Here is a 15,665-nt window from a genome sequence, read left to right on the forward strand (position 1 = left end):
ATATATATATATTTCTGTGTCTTATATAAATACATACATAGATAAAATTAGCCAAGAAACTTCTGAATTATGAAAGCAAGAGGAGTAATGAACATTACCTGTATACCAGTGCAGATCATAAAACTGTGTAGTATTGCAACAACAAATTATCACAAAGAATCCATATGGATGTAAGACTTGTTTGTCTTGTTCTTGTTGCTGTTTTGTTTTGTTTTGTTTTTGGTACTAGGTCCTTGCACTTGTGAGGCAGGCAGCAGAACCACTGAACTAAATCCCTGGCCCAAGACTTGTTTGTTTTGATAAGAGTAGCAGAGAGGCTTACACAAAGCCAACCCTATCAGAAATGATATCAAATGTAAACTGTCCAAACAGCAGGTGGCAGGGCTGAGCACAGAGCTCAGTCTCAGAGTGGACACCAACATGTGTGAGGTGTTAGGTTTGCTCTCCCACAGCAAAAACTGCAGAAGTTAACAGAAGATGGTGTCTGAAATATGGAAGGGAGAAGGGGTACAGGTAGAGTCTCTCCCTCTGTCCAAGGACACAGTGAAGAAACATCTACTTGTGTTTCAGGTTCCTCTGAAAGACAGGCATAAGTGAAGCGAGAGACTTCAATGTACTGGGTGCTGTGGTTTGTGTCTCAATGTCACCCAAAGCTTATAGGGGTGGATCATGGGGATGTGATACTCAGCAGTGGACCAGTCCATTGATGACTTTATAGCTAAATGTGATGTTGGGAGTTGGGGCAAGTTGGAGAAGGCAGTCACTAGAGTGTGGCTGGAAAGGTCTCTCCCTCTCCCTCTGCCCCCTCCTCCCTTGATCTCTCGATCTCTCTCTCTCTCTCTCTCTCTCTCTCTCTCTCTCTCTGCTTCCTGCTGTGGTGCCATAAGCTGTTTCTCCTCTGCCATGTTGCCCTGGCTTGGAGCCAGCTGGCTATGGTCTGAAGCCTCTACAAACTGTGAGCCAATAAACTTCTCCTTATTTAAATTGTGCCAAGTATTCTGTCTCAGCAACACAAAAGTAAATGAGACACTGAGCAACTGAGAAAATTAGCACACCAAAGCAGTAGGAAAGCCAAGGCACACTTGGAGATGAATCCTAACAAAGTGTTATATAGTAATTGAGAAAGAATCTCCAACACCAAGCATCAACCTGACCATATACAATAGCACCCTAACTCTAAAGTGCCCGACAGTCTGGATTGTAATCAACAGGCCCTGGAAAAGAAGGGGATTAGTTTCTTTAAAATACACACAAAAACACCAGAAGTTTCTTCAGAACATAAAAAAAGTGGTGGTTTTCTATGGTCATGCAAGTACTTTCACATGCTTCATTCCTAGGGATCAAGGAAAAGACATGCAGCTGTGGATACTGGTGTCAAGCAGCTGACCCAAAGATCATGAAAAAATGGAGGAGGCCCATCAATATGTCACATATCTAGGCCCTTGCCTATGCTCTGCCCAACTCACATCTCCCTTCTGAAAGTTGGTCCAAATCTTCTAATAGTGCCCAGATTTTTATAGCTTCTGGATGGAGAACTATTTAAATGTTATTTACTCCAGGCAGTACTATCGATAATTATTTTGTCCATTCAAAGTAGGGACTTTAGCTGTCACACTTCTGCTTCTGCTCTTAAGTACTGAGAGGATTCAGGTCATAAGGATATACTTTAGAGGAGAATTACTATTAATGAAGCCTTCTTCATACTGCATAAGAAGTAAACTTTCCCAGGCCAGGGATTTAGCTCAGCGGTTCAATGGCCTGCCTTGCAAGCGCAAGGACCCAAGTTCAATCCCCAGTACCAAAAAAACAAAAAAAAGAAAAAGTAGTAAACTTTCCCAAAAAAAACAAGATTGGCATGCAGTGGCCTAATATTTTTGGTAGAAACTTTGTTCCTGGAAACTAGTCTTACAAGTGCTAGGCAGGCTATTTAATGCAGGATTGGTATCAGCAATTCCATAGCCAGAAAACATATCAAGCAACCCCACGTTATGGCTTGTGGCTAGATGCCCGCAAAGTTTCATGCATCATAGTTTCATACTTTGCAGAGGTGAATGGATCTAAAGTGTGTAATACTAGGATTAAGTATGTAATGTGGGAAACAAGGGTGTGTGATTACTACATTAGTCCACTGATTGGTCTGGCATAGTTCTGGGTGTGGATAATAGGAAGGCCCACTCTGGGTATGAGCACTTCTCACCCTAAGGGAGTATAGCCTAGATAGAATATAAGGGACAGAAAGAGGGTTGCTACTTACCCCTTGCTGCTTTTGCTGCCTCTTGTCTTCCATGCCATGAACCACTTTTCTCCTCTGCGTTGCCCCTCTGTCATGCCATCCTGCCTTGGAGCTAGCCAATTATGGACTGAAACCTCTGTAAACCATGAGTCCAAATAAACTTTTCCTCCTTTAACTTTGGTTGTTCAGATATTTTGTCTCAGCAATGAAAAAAGAACTAAAACACTACATATACAGCTAACACACAGTAAGATTTAATTAGCAAACGCTAGTATAGATATGTTCATTTGACACGAGTAAACTGAGCCAGTTAGTAATAAAACTGTACAGTGGCAGAGCTAGAAGTAGACTCACTGCACATCTCGCAGCCTGCATCTGTCTGCAGACTCTACTCAGCATCATTATTTTGGATGCAACTGCACCATCTGCAGAGCTTCTGGATGGAACCAGCATCTGTACACCCAGAAGCACACACCCAGGACCATCTACTGACAGATTAATTCACAGCACATCTACAATCACAAATTCTCCACTGCCTAGCCTGAAGATCAGATGCTAATGCTATCCTCCCTAATAGCACAGATCCAGAGATCACAGGAAAAAAGTCCCTCGGAGATCCACTAATCTTTTTGCTCCCATCAGGGAGTGGGTTAACAATCAAACATGCTATCGTCCCAGAAAAAGCCCAGGGCTCCTCTTTCACATTTTCAACCACCCAGGAAACACAGAATGCAACTTGACTCCAGAGAGCACCTGGGGAGACCCACAGTGTCCAGAATTTCTGGGCAGAAGATGGTGGAATAAGGTTAGATGCAAATGTGCACAAGGAACCTGGAAGTTCCCTTACTATGGTCCTGGGCCAGTGATGTCACTGGTGTAACTACACTTCCCACAAGATTGCACTCCTCCATGAGGAACCAAGAGAGGAGCCCCGAGACTGGAAAGTTCTGTTGCTAGGACAGCAGGTCCTGATGGAGCAAGAATAGTCTATATTAAGATAACAGCAATATGTAACTTTTGTTCTTTACTATACTCTGGCTTAACAACTTGGGCCATTATGATAACAATGGGGAAAACTGAATGGGGGGCCAATTAGGGACATTAATGAATAACTCTCTTTTAGTTCTTATACAAATACTATATTACTGGTATGGGGCACACCTCCATTTTTTAGAGATGCATTAAAAAGTATAAAATAGTATCTACATTTTATTTTAAATTTGTTTAAAAAATAATATACTTTCCAACCAATCACCCATGAAACTAATTTGTGAGTATTCACTGGATTATATTACTTAGGAAAACTGCTCTTGTACAAATAAAGAATAAAGCAGCAAAGTAATACAATAGGGGTGTGTACCCCATAATTCTTGTTCATATCTGTCTCATTTCTTGGCACAGAAACTCAAGTTCAGTGCACCCATCAATCAGCCAGATCTTTAATCATTGTGCGTGTGTGTGTGTGTGTGTGTGCGCGTGCACATAAAAGAGAAAGATAAAGAGACAGACAGACAGACAGAGACAGCCAGAGAAAAGATCCTAAACTTTCCCACTCCTTCACTTATTTCTGTCACAAACCAGGCAGCGAGTTCTGAGCATGGGGTTTTCCAGAGGTTCACTGACAATGAAATTTCTCTCAAGTGGGAAAATTGATGTCTGACTTGTGTGATCAGGGTAGATGTGGGTTTGAGTAGTAAAAAGGAAATCAGATGAAAGTGCACAGAGGATTATGGGCAGGTGTGCTGTGGTCAGAGCCTGAAGATGGTCCTTCAACTAATCCCTACTCCCTTTCTCCTCCATAGATTAGAGAGTCAAACAGACTAAGATTGTAGATCCTGGATGACACAGCCCCAGGAGACAGAAACATTATGTACCCTTGTTCCTTTTCTGCGCATGCCACGATCACAACCTAATCATGTCCAGCCTAGGCCAAGTGGATCATGTGGCACTAGTTACCCTGCATTCCTATACTATAAATAAAGAGTGCACTGAATGCCAGAAGGCCATCAGCTCATTAGGGTATGGTCTAATCTGGTCCCAGCTACGAAGCTTAATCTTGGTGTATATCTTTCTTTCTTGTTATTTTCCAATTTTCTCCATCTCCCACCACTCTCCTGGGCTTCCGACCCTATCCTGTGCCGGTCAAGGCACAGGTAGGTGGCAGTGTGTTGCTTAAATCATTCATGAGACCTACCCCTGCTTTTCTCTTTTACTACTAAAGGCACTGCATTTTTCAGAGTTTTGTATATCCTTTGTTCCAACTGACCCTTCATGACTCTTCTACAGAGCCAGGAAACTCAGCCTTGATCCTCTCAAGCCCTCTTCCCTGCACTTTGGAATCCCTAGTCTCTCAGAATTACTCACTGTCTGGGGATGCTTTAAGTACAGGCAGTATTGGGTGAAGGGAATCAGTATTTGCTAAGCAACAATATAGGATGTAAAATGACACTCCTTCATTTTTGTGGGCCTAATTCTTCTATCCATAAACTGGATACACATACAGATGTGTAGACATCATCCTGAGCCAATCTGTAATAATACAAAGAATAAGAATGCAATCCTTTTCCTCACTCTGTGGAAGTCCTCAGAAGAATCAAGGAGAGGATACTAAGTGACCATACAGATAATCCCAAAAGAAGTCATATATCCTAGTTCTCAAAGTTCAAGTGTTCACATTTTTTAAAAAGTAATGTGTAATTATTTTGCTTGTGATACTGTCATATCTGGTAGTGTTTCCTTTAATTTATTTTGGGATTGTTTACCTGATTAACAGATGTGTTTCATTCTGGTGCTGGCTTTGTAGTTGTGCGCATATATCAAAACAAAATATATCTATTTTAAATATACTCAGATTATCATAACAATTATACCTCAGTAACTGTAAAATTGAAGGGTCCATGTAAAGCTGGGCTTTAAAAGATACATACAGTCTTAAATATGTAAAATAAAGAGACTAAAACTCTATTAGCTAATCATCAGTCTTGGTAATTTAGAAAATACAATTTTATAATAAAGAGAATTCTTAGTAAAAGATAAATTTAACTGTATCGAAAATGAATATACTAGATAGTCACAGCAGTGCCAAATATTGACTAATAAAATTTAAAGAGTTCTACTAAATTTGATACTGAATTTGATTAAATGATATATTAATTATATGTAACATAAATGTGTATATACTGTATACAGTCATGACTTGTTTAAGGATCGGTATACATTCTGTAAAAGATACTGCTATGTACATTTTACAGTGTACTTACACAAACTAAGAAAACACAACCTACTACACAAGCAGGCTATATTTACAGCTAGTGTTGTACAAGAAATCCATGACTCACCAAAGTGTCTTTAAAGTACTTAACTGTATGTTATAAATTAGTATGGACCTGGCAAAGAGATGGATAAATACAACTATTGAACTAAAAAGACAATGTTTTAAAAGATCTTTTCCTTTCAAACACACATAAATGCCAGTGACTGCACTGCAGAGGAGTAAACAGCAGATTCCCTTTTGAATAAAAGCTTCTGGGAAACAGGGTATCTATGTGGCAAATAATGGTATTGTAACTTTTCCTCATACCACATAATAAATCATTTTCAGAAGTGAGAAAGACCTAAATATAAAAGCAAACTATAAGACATTCAAAAGTTGCTTTAGGAGCCAGGCATGGTGGTGCACACCTGTAATCCCAGCACTCGAGAGGCTGAGGCAGGAGGATCACTGTGAGTTCGAGACCAGCCTGGGTTACACAGTGAGTTCCAGGTCAGTCTCAACTACATGGTGAGACACTGTCTCAAAAAAACCAAAAAGCAAACAAAAAAGTTTCTTTAGGAAATGACATTATTTCTTTTCATAGCCATATAAATCAGTATTAAAAGCCAAATATTCGTAAATTGGACTACATTAAAATTAAAATTCTATTCATCAAATGAAACATTAAAGAGTGTAAAGAGAAATGACCAAGTGGAAGAAATAGCCTCACATATGACAAAGCATATTAAGTAAGAAAGGAAAGGATAAATAGAAGCCCTTGAAGAATAGCAGGAAAAGACTTCAATAACCACATTATATAGGCAATGGCAAGTGATCAATAATCACCAACAAGCTCAAGAAGCAGCTCAGAGAAACAAAACTACATCATAAGACAAACATACACAGTTTCGGGCCAGGAATGTAGCTCAGTGGCACCATACCTGCCTGGCAAGCACAAGATCCTGAGTTCAATGCCTGGTACAAAGAAAAAAAAAATCATACACAGTATTGATAAAGACATGGAACAACTGAATTTTCATGAAATAAAGATGGAATGTTTCTATCCATTTGGGGAAAGTTTAGCTGATACAAAATCACTGTACATGAATGCCATGATAGTCTAGGGCAGCGGTAGCGAACCTAAGGCACACATCCCACAGCTGGCTGTTCATTATGACTGAAAGTGCTAAAAGGTTTGTTTGCCATCACTGGGAGGATACAGCAGTATTGGTGCAAACAAGTGAAATTAAGCATATTGAGGACAGAGGTAGTAGATTCAGGAAAAGAACAAAGTGTCAGGCACTTTCTATCAGCCAGCCAGAGTCTAGGTCTAATATATCCAATGTAACAAGTATTACCAAAAAAAATTGCATGAAATGTATATAGATGTCACATGTGTTTGATATTTCACATGTATGTATGTTTCACAAATTGCAGAATTTATAAAAAATAAAAATTTACAGACATACAGAAAAACTTGATTACCCACATCATGTTTTAGATCATAGAACTCATTACAACAGTGATCATTTCATCCCAAATTAATCTACATTATCCCATGAAAATTTCAACATACTTATTTGTAACAGAAGGGGCCAAATCCTAAAAATACTCAAATTCATTTGGAAGCTTAAAACACAGGCATATATGAAATTAGCCAAGAAACTTCTAAATTGTAAGAGTAACAGTGGTAGCTATTTTTACCTGACACTTACCATATTATTATCAAACTACAACAATATAATAATAAAGACCAAATAATAACATTACAAATTAAATCCACAGAAGAATCCACATGGATGTAGGGCAGCATTGGCACTGTTCAACAGAAAGGTCTTTATAAAACCCATCATATCAGTAATTGATTAAACAGCACAAGATGCAGAGCCTGGGGCTTAGGGACATGGCTCCGGGGTCGAGTGTGTGCCCGAAAGGTTAAGGCCCTGAGTTCCACCTCACCACCAAACACAGTAAAGTAGAGAGAATGGGCAATGAGCTGGATTTAAGGAATCTGTCACCAGATCGGGTGGAAATTAGGTATTGAGGTCTGGGCTCAGAATTGGTGGCGCTACTCTAAAACCATCTTAGAACAGAAGAGGAAAGGGAAAGCCTCAAGGATACCGCGGCTGGGCCAAGCACCCCTCAGGAGGGGCCCTACCACCAGGGGAGATGGGCGCGGCAGCGGGCTAGCCTAGGCTGGAGTCGCCCCAGGCTTCAAACTGGACTGACAGGGCCCGGGCCCGCCCACCGGAAGCGCCGCAGTGCAGCCCATGGTAGCCCGGGAACCGCGGAGCCGGGTTCCACAGCACCTTCGGCCAGGGTCCGAATGCTAGCCGCGCACTTACCATTTACAGCTGCCGGATTCCCAGCGTTCTTTGCTAGGGTTCTTTGCTCGCACCTGGCAGGTGACAGGGTGCAGGAGCAGAGGAGGAGCGGCCTCAAACTCCAGAGAGAAAAACAGCAGAGCCAGGTGAGGGAACCCCAAGGGGGAAAGCCCGCCCTTTCCGCTCTGGTCATGCGCCTCATTGGACAGCTCTCTATCTCTGATTGGATAGGGTTTCAGGCGCCACCCGCTCCTGGTGACAGGAGACAGCCATCGCCGGTTGAATAGGGCCAGGCAGGAGGTTCTCGGCTGGAGGTATTTCTCTTTTTTGCCTTGCTGAGTATCAAATCCAGCCCCGAAGCTGCTTTTAAGGCAGGAATTTAGCTACGTCGCAAGACCTGGCACAGTCATGGGGAAACTTGGATTTGACTTTTATTTAAGGTTGTATCAGACCCAGGCTTGTTGTGGATACCCAAAATCCCAGGACTCTGAGGTGCAGAGGCTGGAGGATCTCAAAGTCAACCAATCGCTGCAATTTAGCGACTTAGCAAGACCCTGTCTCACAATTTAAAAAAAAAAAAAAAAAAGAACTCAAAAGTGTTGTTCGTGTAACTCTATGAAGACCGTGGATTTAAACCCTGGTGTCACAAAAACTCGTATCTATTTATTAATATTTATGTGTGCACATTATTTACAAATGGAAAAAATATAATGATAATTATTTTTAAATTTCACTTAACTTGTCTCTGGTCTTGGGAGGAAGTAGCTTGAGATTTGAAATGATAAGCAATCCCCTAAATCAGCAATGTCCAAGACAGACTGTGAGACAAAAGTGTAATTTTTAATTTATTACTATTCACATTTTAAAACATTAACAAGGCAGGAATGGTGATGCATACCTGTAATCCTGGCACTGTGCGATCCTGAAGCAGAAGAATCAAAGCATAGCTTGGCCTGGGCAACCTAGTGACTCAATGAGACTGTTTTAAAAATAAAAAAGACTGGGGGTGTAGCTCAGGGTGAAGTTTGTGTGTTCAATACCCAGTACATACATACATAAATATTAAGAGACAGGTGAAAGTGTTATCAGGTTTTGGGGTGGTGGAGTCTCCTTCTGGAGGTGGTTTGTAGGTTCTTTCCATCTCAAACAGAGAATTGAGTGAAACAAGCAAAAACAGTGGCAAAGTTTCACACTTATTTGAGGTAGGAAAAATTAAAAATGAAGGATAAGGGAAAAACCGACTCTGTAGAGAGAGTCTGGGCCAAGTCAAAATAAAAATAAGGGTAGGGGAAAGGTAATAAGGGGAAAAAAATGGAAATAAAGTGTTTGTAAATGGGAAAGGGAGGAGGGGGTGAAGGGAGGGCAGGGACAAGGGGGAAAAATGAGAACCAAGACCACCTGTCATGTAAAGGTACAAGATCCCAATAATGAATGTAACTGTACTGTATACCTAAAATGTACCAATAAACTCAATGAAAGAAAAAAAAGAAAAAGTACATCCTAGACAATATAGGGTGTGCTGATGTGGGGTGGCATGTTAGTGAGCTCTTCATGCTGTCTTGTCTCTTTTAGTTCATTCCACACGTGGTAGATTCTCAGAAGTCCACATAGGAGTCCTGAGTATTGTTTTGTGCATGTGTCCTGAGAAAGATTATGCCTCCCTTCCTAGACAATCTAAGCTGCTCCTATCTTCCTATCTCAAAAGTGATTGTAATAACCTCACATGTCCAAAATATTACCATTGTAATTAAGGGTCAATATAAAATTATTACTGAAATGTATATTTTTGGTACTAATCTCCAAAATTTACTGTTAACTCTCAGTACATACATGTTCAGAGCCACCATGTTCCAATATAATGTGATTCCTCTGACCTTAGTGAGATAAAGGGCCTGAACCCCTCTCTTTTTTGCCACAGGTGAGGGAACCCACTGCCTTACCAGTATTTCTCCACAGCTCGAGGAGAGGTGGAGACAGTATCCTGAGAGAGACCCAGGAGCTCCAACCAGGATGTGTCCCAGGGGTAGTCCACAGATTCCAAACTGGTGCTGGGCACAGGGCCATCTCTTTTCTGGAGTTCAAACAGTTAAACAAAGGCAAATGAAGTAGAGAGCCTCATGTCTTCAGGTATTCCCATAGCCTTGACCTCCAGATTTAAAATAAACTGCTTTTTTTGTGTTTAACCTTGAACATAATCAGTCAGGCCAGGATGTGGATCCTGATACAAGACCAATTCCTGAAGCTATCCTGCCTTATGCAAACCACATATGAGTGTCCAAAGCAGGAGGGAGGAAGGCTTTTCTTTTCAGGAGCCTAAAAGGGCTCCTGAAGAGGGCTAGGTGAATAGGGATAGCAGAAAGTGCTCTGGAATTAAGAAAATTGAAAGCTGAGATTATCCTTAGAACAAGCACAATTGTTGGACATATGCATTGGGCCTAGTTGCCTATGTTGTCTCAGGTTCTGAGTCTCGTCTGTCGTTGGCTTCATTTGTCAAATTTTATTCATGGTAATTCTACTCCTGACAATTCTATTTGAATAATGTGAATAGGCATATTTGTACTGAGATTTCAGGCCTACACTCAGAGTAGGGAGCAACTATGGAGCAGGTTACACAAAAGAACAGCAAACAAACAGGCACAGGAAGAAATGAAACTTATTAAGACCAGCACGTCCTCTCCTAATAGATGTTTATGATAAGTTAATCATAGTTGAGATGCTACTTACTGAAGACATTTCACAGGTAAGAAGAGTAAGTGAATGAGACAGTTTTATGGATATTTTAAGAATTTAGCTTTTATGGTAAGGAATACATTTTCTATTACATCCCAGTATGTAATCACACACCCTTTAAAAACAAAAGGTAAAGAAAACTTATCTTTATAAAGTGATACTCTAATGTATTATTTTACATAGTGTTCTATTTTGATTATAGCAAGTTCACCAAGCTCCTCAGAATTAACTCTGCCTGCGACTTTTAAAATATTGAGTTAGCTGGGGATTTAGCTCAGTGGTTCCGCCACCTGCGTCACAAGCACAGGACCCAGGTTTGATCCCCGGTACCAAAAAAAAATTTTTTTGCTAAAATATTGAGTCAGAAGAACAATAAATTTAATGGTCAGGCACCACATCGTTCACTTCCACTTCCACCTGCATGGCTACTTGACAGCAAACTCACTCTCAGGCCCTTTTCTCCTCTCAGTGCACTGAGATGGGCAGTGTGGCATTTTTTTCTGAGATATAAAAGTTTACTACTTGGGTGTCTCACACTTTGCTCTCCAAAAAGAAACTAGGGCTACCATTTTAAAGTGTACACATACTGGTCTGGGACTGACCTTTCCAATTTTTCATTTGACTCATTTGAGGATTTTATTCTGAAGCCAACCTTACTTAGAAGCCCTGAAATTAGCCTCTGTGTTATGCTTCCCATTTTCTGTTAATATTGTGCTAATACCTGCTGATGATGTGATATCATCTCATAATTTACTTGACATTTTTACTTAACTTCTTGTATAACATTTGCTCAGGAAAATGTGATCTTCAGAATGAGGCAACATCCAGAAAGCAATAAGCTGACCTCAATACTCTGAGTGCTATCTGTCAATAATTCAATGGTGAGCGGCATGCTTAGGTCTTGGATTGCCATGTCACTTGTTTCCAAATTAAAAATAAGTATTTCTAATTAAGAGTTATAAAGATGGAATGAGATGTATGCATACATCTGCTGACAAGGTAGAAAACATATATGTGTTTTTTTCTTACATCATTTTTTTAATGTTGTTGGGTCAAATGAACATCAATTAGAAGAAAACTAAAGTTGGTCCATTTATCATACAACACAATATACCCATAGATTTTTTTATAATTAATTTTTCTTTTTTAAAAATTAATTGTGGGCCGGGGATTTAGCACAATGGTTCTGCAGCCTGCCTCGCAAGCTCAAGGACCCAAGTTCGATCCTCAGTACAAAAAAAAAAAAAAAAAAATTTAATTGTGTTGGTACACTTTTGAGAAATATAATAATCATATTCATCAGAGGGAATTTATACCTATACATGAAATATCTTAATTCTTCTTTTTCCCCTTCCCCTCCCCCAACCCTTCTTCTCCTTTTTATTTACAAAACTTTGTTTCAATTTTTTCTTTCTATTCTTTTTTTCCCTTTTCCCTTTCTTCCATACTCCTCCCCCACCTTATTACCCTTCACATTTGAACATTTTCTTCCTAATTCTCAATATCTATCATCCATTTTAGTCCTTATTTGCACATTTAGTTATGTGTGTCAGATTTATTTCACTTAGAAGTAGTCTCAAAGTACATTCATTTACCTAAAAATGCCTCCCTTATCCTTCTTTATAGCAGAGTAGTCCTCCACTGTACATAAGAACCATATTTTCTTTGACAGTTCATCTCTTGAGGGTCATCTAAGCCATTTCCAAGACTCGACTATTACAAATTGTGCTACTATAAATATGGGTGTGCGCATACTGCTGGGGTATGATGCTTTTAACTTGAGAAGACTGGAAGAAGAGGAATAGTCAGGTCAAATGGAATCTCTAGTTTCAGTTTTTTGAGGACTCATCATACTAATTTCCATATTGGTTGCACAATTTACACTCCCACCAACATTGGAGAAGGGTACCTTTATCCCCACTGCCTCACCAGCATTTGTTATTAATTTCTTGATGGTAGTCATTCTTTCTGGAGTGAAGTGGAACATCAGCATTGTTTTAGTTTGCATTTCTTGAAAAACCAGTGGCACTGAACATTGTTTTCATGTTTATTTGCTGTTTGTACTTCTCCATCTGAGAAGTTTCTATTCATTTCAGATGCCTATTTTTGGATTGGGTCTTAAACTTTTGGGAATCTGTTGTTTTGGAGTACTTTATATATTCTAGATATTACTTACTTGTCTAGGGACTAGCTGGTGAAAATTTTGCCCAGTCAGTGTGTTGTCTTTTTACTCATGTGGTGGTTGCTTTTACTGCGCAAAGGCTTTTTAATTTGATGAGATCGCAGTTGATTATTTGTAATATTTCCTGTGCAATACGTGTTTTGTTCATAAAGTCTTTGCTTATACCTATGTCTTCTTGAGTTTATGTATCTTATGTTCAAGAAGATTAAGTGTTTCTGTTTTAATATGCAGATCTTTTATCTATGTCAATATCCATTTAGTGAATGGTGAAATATCTTCAGCATGTGAAAACCCAGTTTTCCCAACACCATTTATGAAAAAGCCTTTTTCTTCCAGTGAAGTTGTTTGGGATCTTTATCAAAGATAAGGTGGATAAGTATGTTTGGAGTTGTTTCTACATCTTCTCATCTGTTCAATTGATCCTCTGGTCTGTTCTGTTTTTTGTTTGTTTTGTTTTGTTTTTTGTTTTATTGGGGTTTTTTTACCAGTATCGTGCTGTTTTTTATCACAGTAGCTTTGTAGTATAATTTCAATTCAGAGATTGTGATGCCCCCTGCCTTGACTTTGCTGCCCAGAATTGCCTTTATTATTCTACCTCTCTTCTGGTTCCAAATGAATTTTAGAATAGTTCTTTCTAGTTCTGTGAGATATGCTACTGTTATTTTGAGTGAGATTGCCTTAGATTTTATAACAGTTTTGAAAGTATGGTCATTTTCATTATAATGGTTCTGCTTACCCAAGAATAAAGGATATATTTCCATTTTCTGATATACTCTTTGATATCCTTTTTCAGAGTACTGTTGTTTTCAATGTAAAGGTCTTTTAATTCTTTCATTAGAATGATTCCTAAGTATTTTATTTTTCTTAATGCTATTGTGAAAGGTGTTATATCCCTAATTTCTACCTCAGTGAATTTGTTATTTGTGTACAGGAATGCTATTGACTTTTGAGTGTTGACTTTGTATCCTGCTGTGCTTCTGAATTTGGTTAGTAAATCTAGGAGTCTTTTGGTGGAGTTTTTGGGTCTCCTATGTAGAGAATCATGCCATCTGCAAATAATGATAATTTAACTTCTTCCTATAGTATCTTTATTCTTTTTATTCCTTTCTCTTGTTTAGTTGTTCTGGTACTGTTTCTGAAATTACATTGAATAGAAGTGGCATCCTTGTCTTGTTCCTGAATTTAGAGTGAAAGCTTTCAGTTTTGGGCCATGTAATATGATGTTGGCTATTGCTTTGTCATAGACAGCCTTTATCAGATTGAGATAAGACATTCTATTCCAGTTTTTATCGGGGTATTTATGATGCATAGAATGTGGACTTTGTCATGTTGTTTCTGCCTGTTGAGATTATGTGGTTATTGTCCTTGGTTCTGTTAATGTGGTATATTACATTTATTGATTTGTGTATGTTGGACCATCCCTGAATCCCTGGGATGAATCCTAGTTAGTCAAGTTATATAATCTTCTTGATGATTTTCTGCATTCTGTTTGCCAGTATCTTACTGAGGATTTTTGTATCAGTGTTCATTGGGGAGATAGGCCTGTAGTTTTCTTTTTTGGTTTAATCCTTCTCTGGTTTTGGTATCAGGGTAACGCTTTGGGAATATCATTTCCCTTTCAATCTTATTAAAGAATTAGAGAAGTAGTAGCATTAGTCTTCTCTAGATTTCTTGTCAGATTCAGGAGACTTCCAGGAAGATGGTAGAGTGGTGAGCAGCAGAGAGAAGAGCTCTCCAAGGTTTGGTGTCCAGTCACTAGAATAAAGCAAAGTGAGTAAGAGAAGAAAGATGGAAGTGGTTCCCTGGGACTTAGGAAGGATCTGATACAAGAACTGAAGCCCACAGGAATAGCAAAGAGAGAATCTCCAACAAAGAAGGAAGTCGTAAGTGGTACATTCTGCCTGAGCCTGGACTCACTCTTTAAGAAGGGCAGCTCAAACCCTCACACTATGACTACTGGCAACCCCGGAGACCTCCATGGGGAAATCCACCAGTGGAGAAGAGCAATAGATGCACCAGACTGAAGTAGTTAGTGAGTTGTTGGGGTTTGGATGTCCCCAGGAGGGACTGATCCGTCAGTAGCCATGTTGGGGAAGATCCAACTGAGCTCAGAACTCATAACAGCTCTGGGCCATCTTCATCTAGTGGCTCCCAGTGTCGGGGTTGGAGTTAAACATGGCAGGAAGTCAGGGAACTGAGTGCAAGCAGGAGGGAGCCAATTTCGAGCCAACAAGTGGTGCATAGACTGTTGCAGGCTCCACTGGTCTAATTCCAGTCTCACATCCAGAAACCAGCTTGAACTTCAGTGGAACTAAAGGTGCAGGTTTAGTGGGATTATCCACTACCCCACTGAAAAGCTACACTGGCTTGCTAGGATTAATCAACTCAGATCTGTGCTCTGCCCATACTGTCTATCAATTACATCAGAGACATTCCTTGAAATGGATGTTTTCTCTTTTCTTTTTTTTTCCATTTCTCTCTTTTTTTCTTTTCTTGATTGCTCTTTTTTTATATGAATGTGAACATGGTTTCTAGCTTTTCTTGTTTGTGATTTGTTCTTTTCTTTTTTTTAATTATTCTCTCTTTCCCTCCAATCTTCTTCACCAGTTTTCCAAAATTTGTGTGATTTTCCTTTGTCCTCTAGCCTTGTTTCCGATCTCCTCTTCATCTTATATTTCTCTAACTTCCCCCCGACTCCTTTTAAATTTTCTCCCCCGAGGGCAAAATTGCTACACTGAGAGCTTGTTTACTGCATACAATTTTATGGATTACTTTAGATTTTGTTATATAACCACAAATCTAGTTCATACACTGAAAGGTGGCAAATTAGTAATTAGAACAGTTTATCATTGTCTAGCATGTGTTTGATGCTTTTTGCTGATTGTACTACTTTAGCCAAGGTTACATAATTGCTCTAATCAATTGCTCTTCCTGGTATAACAA

The 15,665-nt window shown here is 39.4% G+C and overlaps 1 protein-coding gene across 1 annotated transcript in view; it reads right to left on the reverse strand.

The window, feature by feature from the left end:
• The window catches only part of LOC104873767 (zinc finger protein 883), a 31,602-nt gene extending 23,635 nt beyond the window's left edge, over nt 1-7,967 (reverse strand). Inside the window, exons 1-2 of the mRNA XM_010640591.2 lie at nt 7,832-7,967; nt 2,255-2,369 (exon numbers count right to left, since the gene is read on the reverse strand). Coding sequence (XP_010638893.1) covers nt 2,255-2,287 — 33 coding nt within the window. The 5' untranslated portion in view covers nt 2,288-2,369; nt 7,832-7,967. The remainder of the gene's footprint in view (nt 1-2,254; nt 2,370-7,831) is intronic.
• Between the last annotated feature and the right edge of the window lie 7,698 nt (nt 7,968-15,665).

Source organism: Fukomys damarensis, unplaced genomic scaffold (assembly GCF_012274545.1).
Source record: "Fukomys damarensis isolate Sample0158 unplaced genomic scaffold, DMR_v1.0_HiC HiC_scaffold_37, whole genome shotgun sequence".
Classification (NCBI taxonomy): Eukaryota; Metazoa; Chordata; class Mammalia; order Rodentia; family Bathyergidae; genus Fukomys; species Fukomys damarensis.